The 24,035-nt window shown below is 36.2% G+C and overlaps 1 protein-coding gene and 1 pseudogene across 36 annotated transcripts in view; one reads left to right on the forward strand and one right to left on the reverse strand.

Moving 5' to 3' along the window:
* Positions 1-24,035, reverse strand: part of EPB41 (erythrocyte membrane protein band 4.1) — a 200,472-nt gene that overhangs the window by 95,081 nt on the left and 81,356 nt on the right. For 29 of the 36 annotated variants that reach the window (XR_007407988.1, XM_049105406.1, XM_049105403.1 and 26 more), the window contains 3 exons: positions 16,160-16,637; positions 9,487-9,699; positions 6,931-7,035 (listed from right to left, as the gene is read on the reverse strand). Coding sequence is in view for 34 of the 36 variants with exons in the window: in XM_049105403.1 (XP_048961360.1) it covers positions 6,931-7,035; positions 9,487-9,699; positions 16,160-16,637 (796 nt within the window). In the remaining 2 variants the exon portion in view is untranslated. Of the gene's footprint in view, positions 1-6,930; positions 7,036-9,486; positions 9,700-16,159; positions 16,638-24,035 lie in introns of those variants that run through there. The other 7 variants (XM_049105493.1, XM_049105495.1, XM_025447596.3 and 4 more) reach the window with 3 other exon arrangements.
* Positions 2,802-3,425, forward strand: LOC112659912 (zinc finger protein 575-like; annotated as a pseudogene).

Below are 24,035 nucleotides of genomic sequence, written 5' to 3' on the forward strand. Positions count from 1 at the left end.
CCTTCTGCAGAAAACCCTTTCTATGTGGGTGCCTATCTTGCTGCTGTCCCCTCATCAGTCTGGGAGCTCCCTGAGCAAAGACGCTATGTCTTTTATAGTTCTGCCTAGCACAAGGCACATGCTGTCTACTCAATAAACATTTGACAAATAAATGAATAAAAAAAAATGAAAAATGCTACTGAAATAAACCAGTATGCAGATAATGAAGTTTCAACTAAGGCAATGTCATTTAAGTAAGTAAAATGAATAGGAACTTTTCATATCTTTTGCAGCAATTATAACCTTAGGTCATAAAGTTTTAAGAAAAAACTCTTAAGAAAGAACATGCCCTGAGTTGGCCATCAGCTACCTTTATCTGGAGGTCCTAAAACTCTGCACATACATATAAGTAACCTATATAAACCCTTGAATTTTGAGGTAAAAAACTTATCTAGAAGCTCTACAAGTCTCTCTCTTCCTTAACCACTGTTTATGCTTCTATTAGTACACCTACTTCAAATCACTGCTCCAAGATGTTTATAGAGACTCTGTAGCAAAGTAATTCTAGGTCTGACTCTTTAAGTGTTAAAAAGCTACATTTAAATCCACTAGCGGGGCAGCCCGGGTGGCTCAGCGGCTTATCGCCACCTTCAGACCAGGTTGTGATTCTGGAGACCGGAGATCGAGTCCCACGTCGGGCTCCCTGCATGGAGGCCTGCTTCTCCCTCTGCCTGTGTCTCTGCCTCTCTCTCTCAATCCTCTCTGTGTGTTCTCATGAATAAATAAATAAAATCTTTAAAAATAAATAAATAAATAAATAAATAAATAAATAAATAAATAAATAAATCCACTAGCGATGTCAAACCAAATCTTCAGAGCAAAAGACAAGATTCCAAATACAGCCTCTTATCCTGTAAGTATGTTTACAAAATTCATTCAGTCTTTCTGATTTATCAGACAATAAAGACACAATCATTACCAGTACTTGCCTTCAAAGCTACTCATGAATCAATTTAAAACCATGCATCCCTTCAGATGACTATAAGTTAAATGCCTCACACTATTGACTTAATACTCACTCCAGTGGTGTTTGCTATTTGCCTTTTGCCAGGTGAAAGAAAGACCCTCCTGGCTAGGACTCATTGTCTATTTGGAGTTGAAAATTTGACTCCTAAGGTAAGAAAATTCATCAACACAGAAAATGGAAGAAAGAAGAAAGAAAACCATATACCATTGAATTGAATGAACTCCTCATTTAAAATTCTCATTATGTACCAAAATAGCTCAAGATTTGTCTAGGGAGGGAATTTGGAGAGGGGGTAGGAATTAATGTGGGTGACTCTTCTTCAAGGAAAAAAATCCTTGACTCATTCATAAACAGCTAAGCAAGAATAAAACATAGGGAACAACTATTTAACTCATATAACTTTGATTCATAGTGGTAATAAAAGTCTCATAGGGCTATAGAAGTTTGCTTCTGACTGCTTTTCCTCTTCTCTAGCCAGACTCACTCTGGCAACAGGTCTGTTATTACGCAGTCAGTAGGAAAAGAGAGCAAGCAATCCATTCCATTTGAGGAAAAAGTCAATTCAATTAACTTTCCTCTCTGCTAAAAATACCTGATTGTCTACAAACAAAATGCAAAGATCCAGAAGCTCATGAGGGCACTTACATATACAAAGGACAAATCTTTGCACACACACACACACACACACACACACACACACACAAAGACAACAGAGGATGTTAAGAGGGTAGTCATCTCTGTTTCTATTACAGTTCACATTTTTCCCACAATTTGAGGAATGTTAAAAAGAAAACCATAAGCCTGAAATGGCATCACTTAGGTGAAGGCCCCACTTAGGTGGTTGAAACCTAACTACAGTTTCAACCACTCAGAAATGTAACAAGTCAACATGGGAATTTCCTGGTCAGCACTAAGAAATTTACTAATAGACCCTTTCAGTTCCCCTTAGAGGGTGACCTTGCCTAAAACAGTGGATTCTTTGCTAAGAATTTCTTTTCCATTCCCTCTCTACCTTAAAAAACCTTTCCTTTCCTGTAGTCCTTCAGAGCTCCCCCCTAACTTGCTAGGTGGAACGCTGCCCAATTCATGAAATGATTAATTATTAAGGCCAATTAGATACTTAAAATTTATAGGAACTAATTCTATAGGCAGGAAACAAAAACCAAGAGACAAAGATAAAACATAAAAATCAAGGAAGGAGGAATAAAAAGCTGCAGAAGAAAATCATTTAGGAGGAGCAGGAGGCAAGGAATTTTAGGAGGGAAGGAACTGTGTAGCTGGGAGGAAGCCACTTTGCCTTCATATGCTTTAGTTTTCTCAGCTCTAAAACGAGGGAATTGAGCCCCAGGAGATTTTGTAGCTCTAGTGTCCTTTGTGTTTTCAGAATGACAGAAAATTTGAATAAATGATTAACAAACTTTAATGGCTTTACACATTTAATCATTTCATATATCTCGTATACTACTAAAGAGAGTATCTGGAAATCTGGCTTACTGACAGTAGATATGTATAGGTAATGGTAACTAAAATAAAATTGAGTAGCATGACAGGTGGAACAAGTCCACCGTGTCTGTCTGAGGGCAGCTCAGCAGCTGCAGAAGCCACTGCAGGAGGGGCCTTCCACAGGTGTCCCCTCTACACTCCATACCAGGGATAAAATTTAGCAACAAGAAGGAAGCAGTTCACATAGCATCAGTGGACTGAGATTAAACCAAGACCCAGACCCTACAGCCCTATCCCCATCAGCCTGATAATCACCAGTGTTGCCTACCTCCCTCTGGGTTTCTGGGCCAGTATGATATTGGAACGAGATGCAGAGTCCATGGCTAGAGACACAGATCCTAGTTCCACTGGCAAGGAACCAGTAACTTAGGTTGGTGGTCCCCACCAGGGTTTACCTCAGAAACCCAGCCAGTTGGTTCTAGGGCCTGCAGACTTCTTGGGCAGGGGCTTCCTGGCCCCGCCAGCAGCCCCACTCCAGCACCCACACCGCTGCTGGGACTGTGACAACGTCTTTTCTTACAGGTCCAAGCTGGCCATGTACTGGCTGGCACATGGCAGTGCCCACCCCTATCTGTGCCCTGATTGCCTCAAGGCCTTCTGCTACCCCTCCAAGCTTGCAACCCACGGCCACTCACACCATGCCACCAATGCCCACCCCAAACCTTGCTCATACTGCCTCAAGGCTTTGTCACTCCTCTCTAAATTGGCTGCACAAAGCCTATGTCACAACCCCCCATGGCACCAGGCAGCCAAACCACAGCCTGCTATCCCTTCTCCAAGTGGCAAATAGGCCTCTGACCAAAGGCGAGTCCTGCTCCTTCACCAAAGCAGCCAGCACCAAGCTGACAGTCAGGGCGAGCAGAGTGAGACCTCCCTTTGGCTCACACTCCCCTCTGCCACCAGCCTGGGTCAATAAACAGGTGGCATGTCTAAGATGGGCTCTTCCAGATAACTGGAAGGAGACTGGCTCCACACTGGGCTCAAACTTACAAGGCTGAGGAACTCTTTCCTCATTTGTTTTGGAGAGGGAAAGATGTCGCCCACAGAGAGTTAGCACTGGGCCCCAAACCATGGACTTGGGGCTGTGATTCCAAAGCAAGTCCCAACTCTGGTTTTTCTGTCTCATTCATATGGTAAAACTAAAAAGTCTGCTATCATTGTGGTTTGGTGAGGAGTGTGGGGAAACAGGGTCTCTCCTTATTGTTTTAAGTTAAATTGGTACATCCATTTTGGCCAGAAAAGAAAAAAGGAAGGGAGAAAGACAATATGATTCTACTAGCTTAATTCTACAATGGGAAGGTCATACAAAAGATCACGAATCAGAATGGCTTTGGCCTTCTCAAGAGCAACATTGGAAAAAAAAAAAAAAAAAAAGAGCAACATTGGAAGCCAGAAGACAATGGAGCAATACCATCAAAATTACAGTGGCAAATAATTTCAAGTGTAAAATTCTATACCCAACCAACCAAACTAACAACCAAATGTGAGGGTAGGAGAAAGACATTTTTCAGACATCTAATGTCTCAAAAAGATTACGTCTCATGTGCCATTTCTCAGAAGCAGCAGCACTCTATCAAAGCACAAGGAAAAGCTAGGACAAAGGAAATAGGAGAAACATCACAGAAACGAGGCAAATCAAATCCCTAGGATGAGGATGATGGTAAATACCAGGGATGGCGACAAAGAGACAATTCATCCATACTGAACAAATATGACTCAAGAGATAGCAAATTGAAGAAGGACTGTCATCACCAAGATGACTTTTGCTACTGTATTGGCCCTTTAACTTGACAATGCTAAGGTAAGTCTTCCCAAAATTCATTTTTGTACAAGATTTGCTTGGCAAGTTACTGTTTTCCCTTCTATGCCCTACTTCCTGGATCAGCTTAAAGACCCTCAATTTTAACCCAAAGAAAAAGTCTGCTTTGACCTATTTCTGAGAGCTAGATTGGTCACAGTGAATTTAGAAGCAAAAAATATCGAACACCTCATTGCCTCTGACCATGTTCCTCTGTTGGATATCCTATATGAACGTGGACCCTACTACAGACCTGTCAAATGCCCTGAATATGATAAGCCCTGTGTTTCCCAGAATTCACTTGCCCACTGACTTCCCCAAAAGGGACTCTTACAAACTCTCAGGGAAATTGAAACTAGATTATGATTCTGAAACAACAGCTTTTTCTCTCAGAAATATTTTTATCTAAGAGGGATAATAATGACTTCTTTTATACAGCTGGGTTAGTACTTTGCTATTCAGCTTTTATATTAGCCATTTTTGATATCACTTTACACATAAATATATAAATGAATGTAAATAAAACAATTTAACATTTGCTTTTTAATATTTTAAAAAGTATTATAAAGGAAATAAAACCTGCTGACAGGACAAGTATGGATGACACCAAGAATGGTTAAAAGTTTTTGTAGCAATGTAGGCCCTAGAAGCTCAACTGCAAATGGAAAGGAATTTCCTCTGCTGAATGTCTTTAGATGAGCTAACTTCTTGAAATTTAACTATACATGGTTCATTGAAAAATTATTTCCAGTTATATTAAATAAGGAAGTATTCAGTGACTTTACTGATATGCCAAATTCAAGCATTCTCAAACATCCTCAAATCAGATTTGGATTTTTTTTTTTCTTTTTCTTTCTTTTCTTTTTTTTTTTTTTTTTTGGACCCACAATGTTAAAACATTGAACTTTATCTCACTGAGCTTGTATAACATAAAATACTTTTCAGAGTATTTTCCTTGATCCATGGAAGAATTTTCCTAGCTCACAGCTGCTGAATGTTTTTCACTATAATTCGGGGGGGGGGGGTATTTAGTTTTTTAATTACTTTATATCTTCCCTTATTAATGAAACTTAGATGCTTCAGTGCAAGTTGGTTTGAGCTTTTAAGAACAAAGAGTCCTTAAAGAACAATACTGACTTAGTGCTGGTAGACATAGCTCTTCTGCTTGAAACAACAATCACTCACACAGGAGGACAAACTGTTGCAAACTACTAGGTAACTACTACTACATTTTACAAATAGATTCTATTTAGGCAAAGAGCAAGTCCATGTCTTCTAGCTTGCATTATCTAGCTCCAATAATCCAATCTATAGAGTCTGCAGTTGTTAAAGGCTGCTGTCCCTCAACTTTTCTTAATAAGTATAAATTACCCTGAAGAAAGAAAGAACCAACAAAAACGGCTTTAAATACATTGTATACAAAACTCTCTCTCCATGATGTGGTCCCTGTGTAGCTCTCCAGGTTTATTTCTCATTCTGTTCCTCACTACCTATGTTTAACCAGGCTCCTAGTTCCTCCAATGCCACTCTCTCAATTCTGGGCCCTTATACAAGTCATTATCTTTCTGCTTCACTTGCCCATTTAATCTTTCAGTTCTTGGCTCAGGCGTCACCTTCCCAGAGAAGACTTCCCTGGCCATACCCTGTCATTGCATCTTGTATTTCCTTTTGCATAACACTCGTCACACTAAACCATAAGTTCTAGAAGGCAGGGACCATGTCTATCTTATTCACAGCCCTTTCTCTATCATCTAGGATAGCACCCGCAAAGACTTATGGAACTGGACTGAAGCTTTTTTTCATCATTAGATTTTAAGCTAACTGTCTATAATTTTCAGTAAAGTGGCCTAGGAAATAATTCAAGTTCCCTGAAGTAAATACCTGACTTTTAACCTTTCCTTCCTCCTCCATGTTCTCATATTTTCTTTTACTTCTTTCAAAAGTTAACTACTAACTTCCTTTTGGGCTGGAAGAAAATGTCAGATTCATTGTAGGACTTTTCAATAATATTGGAACTTTATTCTCCTTTATAATATTACTCTCAAATTTTAAATATATATAATTAACCTATAATTATAATATTGATAGATCATCCATTCAACAAATATCTATTATGAATCTATTAGATACAATACTAATTGCATAATATATGAAGTTATTGGTATCTACTTGCTAATCAGGACATCATAGCTCTGTATATCCCCTATCCTTTAAAAAGATAGTACAGTACATTTTTTCTCTCAATGATGAAAGAACAGAAATGGTCTTTTCTTTAAAATGTTTGCTCTAGAGGAAAATCTGAGAAACAAGAATAAGCAAGAATAACTCTTAAGTACACTGTGCCTTGGAGAGGCAGACATAAATACACTCTTAACGACAAAAAAAGAATCAAAACAAGTATTTTGTGGGGTTTTATTTATTTATTCATGATAGACATAGAGAGAGAGAGAGAGAGAGAGAGGCAGAGACACAGGCAGAGGGAGAAGCAGGCTCCATGCAGGGAGCCTGGTGTGAGACTTGATCTTGGGACTCCAAGATCACACCCTGGGCCAAAGGCAGGCACCAAACCGCTGAGCCACCCAGGGATCCCCAAAACAAGTATTTTGACAAGCAGTCTCCTCACCTTAGAGGCTCCATTATCCCAAATGGCTAGACCAAAGTAGTCCTCTTCCAAAAGATTGAGATGCTCACACACTCGTTTAAGCAAATCTTGTCCCTTAGCATGTTTCTGCAAAGACATAAATATTTTGAGGTTACCTCTTATTTCTGTATTTATCACCAAATAAGATAAAACATCACTTCCCTATTTCTTCTTTTATCCTTTGTTACCACCACTTTCAGATGGTTTATATAGCATAAGTAGAACAATGTGGGTTATAAAAAAAATCCTGTTTCTTAATTTGTCAGTTTAAATATGCAACACACAGTGGTTTAGAAATAGTGCTAGAATTCAAAGCAAAATTTTACCTTCTCTTCATCAACCCTTCCCTACTTCCATCTTAAACATCATATTCTTTATTTTTTTGTGCAGTATTTCCTGAAGTTTGCTATGGGCTGTTGTCATCATGACCACCTAAGTTCACTGAATCTAATGTCAACATTGTCGGTTAATAGCAACAATGGAAGTCATTAGACTTTCTACCGTTCTCAGATCAAATGTTCCAAGAGGATGAGCAATGTCTCAACTCCCTGCTGAAAAATACACAAAGTTTAGATGCCCTACAGATGTTACCTATTGCAGTAGCTTTTTCAGTTGTGTTACAAATCATTTTCTTAATGTTTCTTTACCTAGAAAAGCAAACCACTGCCAAATTTGGGTATTAATATTCCTAGTTAGCCTAACTTAAAAGCTAAGATGTATAGTCAAAAAGTCCTAGCTCCTCCATTTACAAGCTAAACAAACTAGGTCATTTTGTTTAATAATTCTGAACATTAGCTTTCTCATATGTAAAATGGTAAGAATATTTATATCTACCCTAACTATGCACTGGAATTATTGAAAAAACTCAAACATACTAATGAGAAATATATTTTTTAAATGCTTCAAAAAATTAGAAATAATTTTTTGATATACAACATGTCTTCTCAATGAGCAGTTATTTTTAATGACTGTTAGTAATTCATATAGATGTTAATTTATTTCCACACTTAACCCATCTTTAGTAATCATTTTTTTCATTTATTCTCTTTTATGTTTTCACTCCAAATGACAGAAATGATTTGAGAATTCTTCATAAAGGTCCCTACTCCCTTATTTATAATTCCAAAATCCAGAAGCTCTAAAAAGTAAAATTTTGGGCTTTTTTTTCCGGGGGGGGGGGGGGCGGGAACGTTTCCAAAGTTCTTAAGTGTTATGAGGCTATATATGATCTTTATGTACCCATCTTAGAATGAATCTTGAGGGCACCTCGGTGGCTCAGTTGGTTAAGCGTCTGCCTTGGGCTCAGTCATAATCTCAGGGTCCTAGGATCAAGCCCTGAGCAGGGCTCCTTGCTCAGCAGTCTCCTTCTCCCTCTGCCCCTCATTCCTATTCGTGCTCTCTCTCTCAAATAAATAAAGTCTCTAAGAAAAAAAAAATGAATCTTGGCACTGCCACATACCCCACCGGGTGTGTTATGAAATATGCAGCATAAGTACTTACTGCCTTTCTAAAATCCAAAATATTCTGAATTCTGAAACATATCTGCCTCCAAATGTTTCAGGTACAAAGAACCCATATCTGGATCTTGGTCTGAATGGGAAGAATGTGTAGAATAGCTTTTCCCTTCTCTCAACTAGCTAGTGGTGAGAAGCAGAAAGAGTAGACCAGAAGTCTCTAGTTACCAGGTATAGCAGCTATTTTCAAAGTGCAATAGTGTATTTTTCTTGACTTCTTGTTTAAAACTTGGAGAGGGAATGTCTATTAATAGATATAGTGTGATATTTTCGACTATTAGTGCTTTGATATATTTGCATTTGCATATAAATAATTCAATTCATAATTATATACCTAAAATACAAGTATATGTGAATTATATATTTTACAATGAAGGCTACAATTAGTTATAATAACAATAATTGCTTTATATCAAGCATATCATAATTGATAATTACTGCTCTAGTTAAGAAAATGGTTAGTAGATTTTTAAGGATTTTAAGTTGCCTTGAAGCAGCAAAAGGATAACCAAGTAACTGACATTTTTCTTCAATCCTGACTTGGTTACTTATTTTTTCAGAAAATAATAGAGTATTTTAAGAAATGGCATTATTTGCTTTAAATTTTTTACATACTACTTCATAGGGCTAAAGAAATACATTGAACAAACCAAGGCTTACTCAGGTTTAGATCTGGGACAGCAGAAATTACCACATTTTTTGACAGATATGATTATGGGGATAGCTAGAACTAGTATCAGAAATTGAGGCTGCCTGGCAGGTCACTCTATAAATAACAAACCAAGTTGTGTTTAAACAAAATTGTTTTGGATTATAAAAGTAACACATGCTCCATTCACAAGATTTGGTAGATACAGAAAAAACTGGAGAAGAAAATAGGACTCATTCATCATCCTTCCAGACCTCTGCTTCCAGAAAATCACTATTAACATTTCCACAGAAATAGTGGAACTGACACTACTTACTCAACCTTACATAAAGCAATTTGTAAGAGTTTTGACTACAGAAATTAAAATGCACTCACCTCCACAACACATTCATAAACTGTATCATCCAACAAAGAAACCTTGCAGTGCATGTTTCTGTGTCTTCTGATTGATTTCTGGGAAGCTTTTAATTCTCTTTCTGCTTTTGACTCAGGACTTTCTTCTTTTACTTCTATTTTAGAGCACTCTTCAAGTCCCCCTCCTTCCTTAGTTTCAAAATCTGGATCTTCTCTGTGTTCTTCCTGAGCAGGCTACATATCCATGACATCAAGTCAGGAATAAGGACATTTCACAAAATATGCTATATACATTTTTTAAAAAGATTTTATTTATTTATTTATTTATTTATTTATTTATTTATTTTAGATTTCATTTATTTATTCATGAGAGACACACACACACAGAGAGAGGCAGAGACACAGGCAGAAGGAGAAGCAGGCTCCATGCAGAGAGCCCAATGTGGGACTCGATCCCTAGACAACCTAAGCTGAAGTCAGAAGCTCAACCACTGAGCCACCCAGGTGCCCCCTGCTGTATACATTTTTAATAACCATAATAATTCTACCAATAAACGCAGTGAAGAAGAAAAACTGTTAAAAACAAATTGTAAGTGAAGGGCACTTGGGTGGCTCAGTCAGTTGGTTAAGCATCTGCCTTTGGCTCAGGTCATGACCTAGCCCAGCACTGCCACTCGCTCCCTGCTCAGCAAGGAGTTTGCTTCTCTTCTATACTCCCCTCCCCTTCCCACCAGGGCCTTGCTCATTCTCTCACTCTCTCACTCTCAAATAAATAAAATCTTAAAAAAAAAGTGATATTAAGATTAAATAAATTATTTATCTATAAAAGATATTATGATCTCCATCTATATTCTATGCTATCCTTGAAATTTCTCAGGTAGAAACCTATCTTTCAAATCAATAAATGAAGGTTTCAGGTCAACTAGAAGACACCAATCTATTACTCTCAGCATTATATATTCTTCCTGACTATGTGATTATATATTATTATTATTTTTTAAAGATTTTATTTATTCCTTCATGAGATACATAGAGAGAGAGGCAGAGACACAGGCAGAGGAAGGAGAAGCAGGCTCCATGCAGGGAGCCCGATGTAGGACTCGATCCTGAGAATCCAGGATCAGGCCCTGAGCTAAAGGCTGACGCTCAACCGCTGAGCCACCCAGGCATCCCAACGATTATATATTATTAAAGTTTATCAAAACCTTACCACCTCTGCCCCATGCTCTTCAATTTTAGCAAGGTAGCTTTATGAGGTGCAAATGAGATGTGGTTTATCACATATTCTAAATCTTGTGAATGGATAAGAGGGATTCCTGGGACCAATTTAGAGCATAAAGCAACATATAAACTAGGCTAATAACTGTAACTGCCAGTTAACTCCTTTCTAACACTTATCAATCATGCTCAATGTGAAGTAGATTCAAAGAAGCAAGAGACATTGAAATCTGAGTTTCCTAGGGTTCTCATGAAGTCACCCCAAAGTTATAGAGGTAAATGAAATATTGTGGTACATACTTTCTTACTTCCAATATAATAAAACTGCTGAAAGATTCTTAACTAAACCTCACTAATTCTTTCTTTCAGAATACATGGTTGACATAAAGGAAAAAGGACTTAATTATTTGGCTCCTGCCTTAGATATTGGAGGTGGTCTAAAAGGTTCCTTCTCATCTTTCATGATCCTTTTAAATGTGACCTCTTTAGAGAGGCCTTCAATTGGTTATCCTATCTATCCTATCCTCACTCTGCTATTCATGTCAGTACCCTGTTTATTGCCTTCATAACATTTAAAATGAATAATTATTTTATATTTACTACTTTTCTGTCTCTTCCCTTAGACTATAAAGTCATCAAGAGTAAGGATTAGGTTTCTTTTATAACAACAACAATACTGTATAACAATTAAAATGGACCAGTTATTATTCTAAAAGCATTATTTATATGAACTCACTCTATCCTCATAATAAGCCTGTGGGGAGGAGACTAATATTATCCCCATTTGACAGAAAAGAAACAGAGGCCAGAGCTGTAGCAAATTTTTCTAGATATATCTTCTGAGGCAAAGGAAACAAAAGCAAAAATAACTATTGGGACTACATCAAAATAAAAACCTTCTGCACAGTCAAGGGAAAAAAAAAATCAACAAAACTAAAACATAAACTACTGAATGGAGGAAGATTTTTGCAAATGACATATCCGATTAAAGGTTAGCATTAAAATTTTACATAACACCAAAACCCACAAATAATCCACTTTAAAAATGGTCAGAGGGCAGCCCTGGTGGCACAGCAGTTTAGTGCCACCTGCAGCCCGGGGTGTGATCCTGGAGACCCAGATCTCCAGGGTCTTTAACAAAGACCTTTAACAAAATATAGAAGGCAGATTCATAAAGCAAATGCTGAGAGCAAAAACAAAGAAGGTAGGCTGTAGATCTCACATACTTCACACTTGTCAGTTTCTAGCCTCTTGATCACAAAATCCCAGTATTATCAATCAGTTCTCACAATAATAGCCAATCGGGCTTCCTGCATGGAGCCTGCTTCTCCCTCTGCCTGTGTCTCTGCCTCTCTCTTCACTCTCCCTGAATGAATAAATAAATAAATCTTAAAAAAAATAAAAATGGTCAGAAAACATGATCAGACATTTCTCCAAAGAAGACCTCTAGATGGCCAAAAGACACATGAAAAGATGCTCAACATCACTCATCAAGGAAATGTAAATCAAAACCACAATGTGGTATCACTTCACACCTATCAGAATGGCTAAAAAAACATGGGGTACCTTGGCTGGCTCAGTTGGTGAAGCATATGACTCTTAATCTGTGGGTTGTGAGTTCAAGCTCCACATTGGGTATAGGGATTACTTAAAATTAAATCTTTAAAATAAAAAACACAAGAAACAAAAAGCATTGATGAGGATGTGGAGAAAAAGGAACCTTCATGCAGTGATGGTGGGAATGCAAACCAGTGCAGCCACTGCAGAAAACAGTATGGAGGTTTCTCAAAAAGTTAAAATTACACTATGATCCAGTAATTGCACTACTGGGTATTTACCCAAACCCCTGTATTTACTGTATGAACCCCTATATTTACTGTAGCATTATCTACAATAGCCAAATTATGGAAGCAGCCCAAGTGTCCATGGATAAAGAAGATGTGGTAATATATCTACAATGGAATATTATTTAGTCATAAAAAAGAATGAAATGAAACCCTGGCATTTGCAACAACATGGACAGATCTAGAGAATACAGTGTTAAGTAAGTCAGTCAGAGAAAAACAAATACCATATGATTTCACGCATATGTGGAATTTAAGAAACAAAACAAAGGGAAAAGAAAAAGAGAGACAAACCAAAAAAATAGACTTTTATGGTCTATAGACAGATGGTTCATGGGGATGGAGAATGGGGGAAATAGGGGAAGGTGGATTAAGAGCACACTTATTTTGAGAGCACTAACATATGGAATTGCTGAATCATTATATTATATACCTCAAACTAATATAACACTGATGTTAACTATACTGGAATTAAAATAAAATTTATAAAAAAGAAAGTAAGTTTATGATATGAAAAAAAAAATTAAAAAATAACTCAATTACCAAAAAAAAAAAAAAAGGTGAAGGGGATCAATAACACTTTTGATAATGAGCACTGAGTAATGTACGGAACTGTCAACTCACTATATCTGAAACCGATATAGCACTGTATTGTAACTATACTGCATTAAAGAAAAAAAGGAAAGGAAAGGAAAAAGGAAAGGAAAGGAAAGGAAAAAGGAAAGGAATGGAAAGAAAAAAGGAAAGGAAAGGAAAGGAAAGGAAAGGAAAGGAAAGGAAAGGAAAGGAAAAAAGGAAGGAAAGGAAAGGAAAGGAAAGGAAAGGAAAGGAAAGGAAAGGAAAGGAAAGGAAAGGAAAGGAAAGGAAAGGAAAGGAAAAAGGAAAGGAAAAAGGAAAGGAAAAAGGAAAGGAAAAAGGAAAGGAAAAAGGAAAGGAAAGGAAAAAGGAAAGGAAAGGAAAGAAACTGAAGCCTGAGAAGTTAAAGTAACTCATACAGCATCATTCAGTTAATAAGTTACATACCAGTTTGGCTCCAGAATTCATGATCTTAAACCTCTCTGTCATACTGTACTTTTTATTTACTAATGATATCCAGCTTGGGGCCTGGCATACATAGTAGGTTTTCAGGAAGTATTTGTTGAATGAATAAATAACATTAAAAACAGATACAGGGATCCCTGGGTGGCGCAGCGGTTTGGGGCCTGCCTTTGGCCCAGGGCGCGATCCTGGAGATCCGGGATCGAATCCCACATCGGGCTCCCAGTGCATGGAGCCTGCTTCTCCCTCTGCCTGTGTCTCTGCCTCTCTCTCTCTCTGTGTGGGACTATCATAAATAAATAAAAATTAAAAAAAAAAAAAACCAGATACATGGCTTCCAAAAAACCCAAGGTACCCTACATGAAGACTGGTACAGTCCTATAATGCAAACTTACTTTTAAAAAATCTGGATGGAAAAGGACCACTTAAGTGAAACTCTACCACACATACAGAAATATGGTTAAACAAATAAACGTTTACCTATAAGGTTCTGATCCACGAGGTTTTGATTATAAATACTAGCTTCTAAAAAGCCCAAAAGAGCTTTCTTCTTTAAGCAATATCTCCTTGAAATTTATTATTACTAATTTTCTTTTTCTTTATATATAAACACTTGCATATAATTTATCATTATTCTGATTTAATAAAGTTTCAATGAATGAGACTTTAGTTAAATTTAAAATTAACTTTGTCCATCATGTTTTAACTTCAGTACAAATGCTATGATTTTTAGATAAAATAGACTAGCCCTGATTCAAATGCTAACTAAAACAAAATATAAATTTTTCCCTACATAAAGCAGAGGAGAAAAATGGCAGTTAAAAACCTCCTCAAAGTACAAGGTTTCCTGAAAGATAATGTAAATTTAACTCTTGGTATTTCTAAAATAAAATTAAATTCATGATATTAAAATACATAGGGTTTCTTTGCCTTTACTGTTCATGTTGATGAACTGAGTAATAATAACTAAAATTTAATGAGTGGCAAGCAATATCTTAAGAGCATTCCATGTTTATCTTGTTTAATCCTCATAATAGCCAAAGGAGGTGAATTTTATCTTTATTGCACAGAGGAAGAAACTAATAAAGCAAAAGTGTCACTCAGCTATGATTTTCTAGACTGATTTCATAGCCTGCATTTTTAACAACTATACTATATAGTAAATCTTCTTTTCAACATTTCACAAATAGCAAGTATGTAAAATTACAACTTTAACCTAAATTTTACTACCTGCACTTTTAATATACAAGTAATATTTCTAGAGATACATGTAATATTTTTAGAAAACTCTAATAAAACGATGTAGCCCATATATATATTTTTTTTAAAGATTTTATTTATTTATTTATTCATAGAGACAGAGAGAGAGAGAGAAAGAGAGAGAGAGAGGCAGAGACACAGGCAGAGAGAGAAGCAGGCTCCATGCAGGGAACCCAAGGTGGGACTCAATCCTGGGTCTCCAGGATCACACCCCGTGCTGCAGGCGGCGCTAAACCGCTGCGCCACCAGGGCTGCCCTAGGATTTATATTTTTAACAATGCAAATAATGCTCACATGCTTCAGAAATAAAAACACCTTTAAAAAATAAATAAATAAAAAATAAATAAATAAAAACACCTTTAAAATAGTTTTTAATTTATAGATAGTAAGGCTAGAAGCAAATGGGATTCCTAGAAAATAGTTGGAGTTATAGTACTAATACTTTCGATGTTTTTTTGACAGATAAATAAATTCACAACTCATGTTTAGTACATGCTATATACGTACTTGTTAAATTTTAATGTGCATCAAATTACCCAGCAATCTTGGTTAAAGCAGATTCTGATTTAGCAAGTTTGCAGCGGAGCCTGACACTCTGCATTTCCAACAAGCTCCCAGAGGTTGCCAATGCAGCTGACCGTAGGACCACTCTTTGAGTAGCAAGGCATAACTGTGACACAGTTAAGGCCCCAAACTATTGTTTATTACAAAGGTGATATAAAGAACTAGCCTTCCTTATCCATAACTTACACTCTATTATATCATCTAGTTGGAGAAAACAATAAAGATAAGGCAGGCATGGCTCTAACCTAGCACATAATTCTTTCTGGATGGCTTGAATCTATTACATGGCTTCTATGAGGATTTTCATAAAAAGGGCCATGTTTGCAGATAAACTGTCCCATGCCTAATAATTCCAACAAAATGAACTTTAAACCACCTCACTTTTTCCCCTCTCTCATTAAAAATCTTGGACTTAAAAAATAAATAAATAAATAAATAAATAAATAAATAAATCTTGGACTTGTTCTATCATCACAGCTGATATATAGGTAAATAAACTCATTTGATAAATACTTTTCTTTCATTTTGTTTTATTTGATTTATAAAATGTAAATATAAAAGTACAGAGAATATCTTTTAAAAAGTCAAGTTTCCATTGACTACATCAATTTCTTTACAACAGAAATTCCAAAGCTTAATGTTACTTATTCCTATCAATCAATGCCTAAATTAACTGGTTAGTAAGAAATAACACCAAAGGTTATTAACTGAAAAATAAGGTGTATAACTTGTCTTTATTACACATGTCTCACACATTTGCACATCCTTACCTGAGTTTCTGCACTGCTTAATGAATGAAGATCCAAGGATGGGTCTGTTTTGAGTTCAGGTTCAGGAGCTGCAATTGGGGCTTTTAAAATGATCTCTTCATCAAGACTGGTTCCAAATTCTATCTCTTTCTGACCTCCTTCACATTTCTCTTTAGCTGACTCTACGTCCTTGCCTTCTTCCTCAGAAACCTGAGACTTTGGTCTTTTGAGAAATGATGAGAACAGCCGTGACAGACCCCTGTTTTCTGATGTCCGCTCCTTGTTCTTGGTTAAGTCTTCATGTGTAGGGGTATCTCCATTAGATGTTTTCAGCTTCTGCTCACAATGATTATCTCCCTCAGCTGCCTCTTGAGAAAGCTCTTCCAGCTGAGTTTCTTGTTGACCTGAATTTGTGACTCCCTCACCTTCTTCCTTCTGTTGTTGGTGCTGTGAATTTTCAGCCTCAGCCACTAAACTCTTCTCTGTTGTCATGATGTTGCTATTAAAAAGACAGAAAAGGGGAGCTCTTTTAATCAAAACCGATTTCTGTGGACAAAACCCTAAATTATGTCAAGTGTGCCAAAATTAATATATTTAGGTATTTAATCACCGACAGTACCCCAGTCCATTAAGCATGAGACTTTCCATTAAAGTACAAAAATATCTTACCTATATACATCCTGAATAAATTCTTAATGCTTTGACTTGCTAAATATATGCACATGGAGAAATTACCTTACCCCTGAGGCCAACTTAGAGAAATGTATATTTTAAATTCAATGCTCTGAACTGTATATAGCAAATACCATTTTATCCTTCCTAAAAAAGATCTTATTTGTGTACCATGCTTTGAGGGTATCAATCTAATAAAAGTGCAAAGTTTGCAAGGATTATGCTTTGCAAACTTCTCTACACCCCAAGAAATGATGAGATTCAAAGATCCGCAACTCTTTATTGTTCTTTTTCCTTATGTCTTAGAATGCATAGACTTCTCTATTAAGAACAGCAAATACAAAATTGTGACCATTCATCAGACACCAATAAGAAATATATGATTAAAATAAGCACTAAAAAATCCTTAAATTTCATGTTATAATAGTATAATCTCATAATACCCTGCTTTACCCTGCTTACCTTTAAAGCGGGTACCCTGCTCTAAATTCAAGACCTTTTTTCCTTCTAAAAAATATGATTTTGAATGCTCAGCATTTTTAGGAGTAGACAGCAAAGCTATTACAATAGAGAAAAAAATTGAAAAATAACAAGAAAATTAAGGAACAAAATATAGAAGGCAGATTCATAAAGCAAATGCTGAGAGCAAAAACAAAGAAGGCAGGCTGTAGATCTCAAATACTTCACACTTGTCAGTTTCTAGCCTCTTGATCACAAAATCCCAGTATTATCAATCAGTTCTCACAGTAATAGCCAAAGAACATTGTCACATCTAGTTTACTAAAGAATAACCAGGGATATCTAGATGGCTCAGGTGGTTAAGTGTCTGACTTCAGCTCAGGTCATGATGGTCCTGGGATCAAGCCTCAAGTTGGGCTCTATGCTCAGCATAGAGTCTGCTTGTCCCTCTCCCTCTGCTCCTTCCCCTGTTTATGCTCCTTTCTCTCTCTAAAATAGATAAATAAAATCTTAAAACAAACAAACAAACAAACCAACACACAAGGGAACTTTTGTGACACCAGGAAATAAAGTTGACTATGGATGATCTCACACTTTCACTGCTATACGTAAAAGCCCTCCACTCAAAAAGCAGCATTTACATTGTGTTCAACATCTGCTTCACACTGTTTAGATGAAGTAATTTTTTTGAATGTTCACAATCCAAATTAAAGAAGTATATATTTAGCTCATTCCCTTCTCAGGCCCTTCTCACTTACTGTTCTACCTATGATGTATTTCTCTGGCAATTTTTTTTTAAGCAATAAAAATATTAAAATATTTTAAGCAATAAAAAATTTGCCGAAGCACATTTTCTATTCTCATTTACTACATCATAAAAATTACTCTGTGCTAATAAAATATACAATTCAGTCTTTATAAATACTACTTAAAACATTTACTGATCAATCTACATTCTTAATTTGTTACCCTTGAGTGAGGTACACTTGTACTTAAATAAAAGAAATAAAATTGTCTTCCGTTCCTCGTCATATTAGGAGTAGACAATTGATTTTCCAAAAATTCTTTTTCTTTAGTCTCTAAGTAATCAAACAACCAGAAAGAAAACCTGGATATCAAACTACTACTTTTTCTAGAAGAGTAATGATTTGAGAACATTAGTTTACTTCATATTCCTCTGTAAAAATAAAGGACAGGATGATAACTTAGCATTATTTTCCATGGGTTTCAGATATGCCTTTATTATTCACCCTATGGAAAAGGTACTGAAAGGACCTCTGTGTTAAAACCTTCCCGGGACACCTGGATGACTCAGCGGTTTAGCGCCTGCCTTTGGCCCATGATCCTGGAGACCAGGCATGGAGTCCCATGTCAGGCTCCCTGCATGGAGCCTGCTTCTCCCTCTGCCTATGTCTCTGCCTCTCTCTCTCTCTCTCTCTCTGCCTCTCTCTTTCTTTCTGTGTCTCTCATGAATAAATAAAATCTTTAAATAAATATTAAAATAAATAAATAAATAAAACCTTTCCACTCAACAAATTTTGCAGCAAGGTCTCTCGTAATCTATGTTTTTTTTTAATTACAATTTTTGTGAAAGTTTTAGCAGATACGAAAACCACTTAAGCTCCACTTCTAACAGTCTTTTACTTGTATCCTTCTGTAAATAAGAGTATTTACTTACTCTTGTGTTTTATAATTTTTTTCATATAGTTTTAAAAATAGAAAAGATTGTCTAAGGATATTACTATAATTGCTTTCACATGAAAGGGAATCTCAAAGTAGCTGAATGAGTAAAAGTACTCAATTGTTTAAAAACACACACAGATGGTAACAATCCATATGCTATATATGTACTTGTTAAATTTTAATGTGCATTGAATCACCTAGCAATCTTTTTAAAATACGGATTCTGATTCAGCAAGCCTGGAAGGTAGCCTGAGATTTTGCATTTCTTACAAGCTCCCAGAGGTTGCCAATGCTGCTGGCCCAATGACCACTCTTTGAGTAGCAAGACATAAAAAAACACTATTACTTTTGGAACATACTCAAAATGCCTGATATAAAGATGGCAGAAAGCTACTTTTAGAAAATAGAATATGAACAGTGAAAAATACTTGACACAATAAATGCTCAACAATGCCTGCTGAATTAATGAATGAAGCAAAGAATGCAACATGTTGTTAAACATGGAAGCTAAACCATTAACATTTTTTAGAATTCCTTTTGTTGCCTAATCAAAAGTTAATTGAAAATTTTAACTATAGAGCTATGGCAATTCCAAATTGACCAAGTAGTCATGACACTTGCCCAGAGTTAGTATTCTTGGTATGTCCACTGGTATGATGATCTCTTTGACACATTTACGAATGAATGATCAAGGTATATGAATAAAGTGATTCAACAAGTTTATACATTGTACTACGTTCACACAGGTTAGCTATGCATAACCTTTACAATATCATTGACTGTATCCCTTATGCTGTGTCTTTTAATCCCATGATTTTTTTTATTCCATAACTGGAGGCCTGTTATCTCCCACTCCCCCCTTCACTCATTTTGCCCAACCCTCTGAACTCCTCCCCTCTGGCAACCATTAGATTATTCTCTGTATTTATAGGTTTGATTCTGCTTTTTGTTTGTTTATTCATTCATTGTTGTTTTATTATTGTTTTGGAGTCCACTTATGAGTGAAATCACATTGTATTTGCCTTTCTCAATTTGACTTATTTCACTGAGCATAATACCCTCTCAATCCATCCATGTTATCTCAAATGGCACAAGGTCATCCTTTTTATGGCTACATAATATTCCATTATATATATTTACCACATCTTCCTTATCCATTTCTCTATTGATGGACATTTAGGTTGCTTCCATATCTTGGTTATTGTAAATAATACTGCAATAAACATAGGAACATAGGAGTGCATATATCTTTTCAAATTAGTATTTTCATTTCCTTTGGATAAACACTCAATAGTAGAATTATTATTATATAACACTGTATGTTAACTCTATTCAAATTTTTAAAAATTAGCTACCAACACACTATCAAATCGCCGTATTTTAACTCTCTGCATAGCACTTGCTGTCTAAAACTATCTTATTTACTTTTCTCTTTTCCTGGTTTTGAATTGTCTTCCCTCCACAATAGAATGTATGACACATGACGGCAGTGTCTCTGTCTTATTTAACAGAAACTCACAAATACGCAGAAGTGTTTGATAAATAAGAAGTGCCAAATAAATTTTTTTAAAGATTTTATTCATGAGAGACACAGAAGGAAAGGCAGAGACACAGGCAGAGAGAGAAGCAGGCTCTTTCTGGGGAGCCTGATGTGGGACTTGACCCCAGGACCCCGGGATCACTGACCTGAGCCAAAGGCAGACACTCAGCCACTGAACCATCCAGGCACCCTTTAATAAATATTTTTAAATAAAAAAGTAGTAAAGAATTAGAGAATAACATTTATCAATGCAAAATGGAGACATTTTGCCACATAATTGGACATAAGTAAAGAACAGATAAGAGCACAATATAAGGAACACGCATACAAGCAGAAGGGCAAGAGAATTCTACGGGAACATAGTGAAACCAACTTTAGGGAGTATCATATATTAAATGCAAGAAAACAATCAGGAAATCAGACAATGTAATTAATACTCAACAGAGATGCTACAATTTATGCAAGGAAAAATAAATTATTATTAAGGACAGCTTTCATGCATGTTCCTTCTAGCCATGCACACATGGGTAGCAACACTATTAGTAATTGCCACAAAAGCAAAGGAGAATGTAAGTAGAGAGAATATTAAATGCAAACAATAAACCAGGCAAGTATCTCCAGTTAGCTCTGAGGCTGATCAGAATTAAAAACTAAATAGCAGAAAGAAAATATCCTGTGGACCATTTACTAAAAGCTCAAATAAACTCACCCTGATTAACCTGTTATACGTGCAGCCAAGTGCAGCCAAGTTCTTAGCTTTACAAATGACAGGATGGGTAACCAGAGGAAAAGATACAAAAAAAAAAAAAAAAAAGGCAGCAAAGACAGGATAAATGCTCTACAAACAGGCCCTTCCTGTTTGCAGTAAATGATATTCCTTTCCTTCTGGATACAAAATCCAAAAGGAGGTATCTTTTTACTTAATGTTAAAAAGAAGTCTTTTGATTAAAAAAAACAAAACACAAACAACAGCACTTTAGACAAAGCAATGAGTTCCCATTCCATTTCAATCCTAATCTTCCAAACCCTTGGAATTACACCCTATCTGGTATAAAACAAGATACACTTGTTTTAACAGTGTGCACCTGTTGACTTCAGGCAACTCGAATCTTTAAAAATATGATACTGAGCAAATTTGTAAGGAACAAATGGTATCTTTCATCTTTTTTGTATCTCTCTCTAACATTAGTACAGTCAGTACTCCATTAATGCTTCTTTGGTGGAAAACTTTATAAAAACACTACAGCCTGGCACCACTAAGAAAATTCCTTATAATCACCATTAATGGATGAAATGTAATGATTTAGGTATTAGTAATACTCTTTAAATTAGCTCTGTGAACATCTATCAAGGTTTACTGAGTACTAATCATGTATAAGGCTTGGGTTTAGCAATTGAAAAGGGACCCAAAAAAAGAGTAATACACAATTCTTAGGGAAACAAGACATACAGGTATCCCCTGCTTTTCAAAAGTTTGAGTTATGCCGCTTTGCTTATTTAAGAAAGACCTACTTAGTAGAGATCTTCCACCACTTATGTATGATGCAGTTACGTCCTGATAAGCCCATAGTAAATTGAAAATATTTCAAGTTGAGAGTGCACTTAATACACTTAGCCCATAGAACATCATAGCTTACTTAGCCTAGCCCACCTTACATGTGCTCAGAACACTTACATTAGCCTACAGTTAGATAACATCATCTAATATAAAGCCTACTGCATTATAAAGTGTTAAATATCTCATGTAATTTATTGAATACTGTACTGAAAGTGAAAAAACTTGTTGCAGAATGGTTCTAAGAATATTGGTTGTTTACCCTCATGACTGCATGGCTTCTCAGCATCACAAGAGGGTATAGTATTACATATCACTAGCCCAGGAATATATCAAAATTCAAAGCATAGTTTCTACTGAATCCATAATAGCTTTTGCAGTGTTGTAGAGTCAGAGGTGCAAAGGATTTGCACTTTTACCAAAAAAATGAAAAGCGAAAATGGCATTTAGCATTTGTTTGTGCTTTTTTTTTCTTTTCTTTTTTCTTTTTCTTTTTTTTCTTGGAGAAGGTGGGCTATTAATTTTTTTTTTAAGTAGGCTCCATATCTAGCGTGAGCCCAACATGGGGCTTGAATTCACCACCCTGAGATTAAGGCCTGAGCTGAGATCGAGAATCAAGACACTTAACCAACTGAGCCACCCAGGTGCCCTCAACATTTGTTTTGCAGCAAGCCATTACAGACAGCGCACATCCTGAGCAGCGATAGGATGGCACCACCAAGCTCCTTCCCAGGAACTAGACTTCTCATCTCAACATCAAGTCTCTCTCTGTCAAATAAAAAAAAAAAATCTTTAAAAATACATAGTTCAGACTTTATCCTGAAGGCAGTGGAGAGCTACTGCAGGTTTTTAAAGCAGGGAAGTAGGTAAACAAAGTAGAGGCAGGAGAGGCTAGAGGCAGAAAGAAATTCAACACATGATTGGGTAAATTCAGGTTATCAGTGAAAAAATTCACAATGGGGATCCCTAGGGAAGCTGAAACCAGTATGGGACGAGAAATTTGAAAAGCCCAGCAACCAAAGCTTAAGAACAACCATCCCCCTTAGTTTTTCTAGCTGATTTCACTAGCCTGCTTCTCATTAACCCAGACAGTCTCCTGTCTCAGTCTGAGGCATTTTTATAATACACGTTCCTAGATCCACTCTGATAAATGGCTTAATAAAAGAGGTATAGCAAAATAACCAAAACAGAAGAAAGAAAGAGAGGTGGCTATCTCATGAGCATCTCAATACAACACATCCAAAATTAAACTCTTGATTCTCTTTTTCCTATCCCAGTAAAGAGCACAATCCTACCATCTAGTAGCTCAAACCAGAATTTGTCTGAAGAAGAGAAAGAAGATAATGATGGAATTTGAAACCATGTCATCAGGTAAATAATTGAAGATGTTGGGATAGTTAGGACGCCTGGTTGGCTCAGTTGGTAGAACATATAACTCTTGATCTTGGGGTCATGAGTTAAAAGCCCCACATTGGGCATAGAGTTTACTTTTCTTAAAAAAAAAAAAAGAAAGAAAGAAGATATTGGGATACTTAATCTAGATAAAGAAAATAGAAAGCAAGGAAATGATTATTGTTCTCACAAATTTCAAGAGCTGCCAAATTCTATGTGACTTCTAAGGGCAGAATTCAGATTAATCTGTGGAAATTACAAAGTGCTCATCTCAATAAAGTAAAAAGAATAAATTCATAATAATTAGAGATATCAATAGTTAAATGAGCTGCTTAGGAATAGTGAGCTTATTATCACTGGAAACACCCCATGAGAAGATGAATGACCATCTATTATGGATGTCAGAGAAAAAGTTCTTCCATCAAGTGGGTCCTTACATTAACTGACCTCTAAGGTTCCACCCAATGCTAAGATTTTACAGATAGGAAGGAAGGTAAGAAAGAAAACAAAAGGGAAATTAGAATAGTGATGTAATTGGATTATTTTTAAAAGACTATATTATAAAGTCAGAATTACCAATTGGGTTAGAAGGGGAA

The sequence above is a fragment of the Canis lupus genome, chromosome 2 (genome assembly GCF_003254725.2).
Source record: "Canis lupus dingo isolate Sandy chromosome 2, ASM325472v2, whole genome shotgun sequence".
Taxonomy (NCBI): Eukaryota; Metazoa; Chordata; class Mammalia; order Carnivora; family Canidae; genus Canis; species Canis lupus.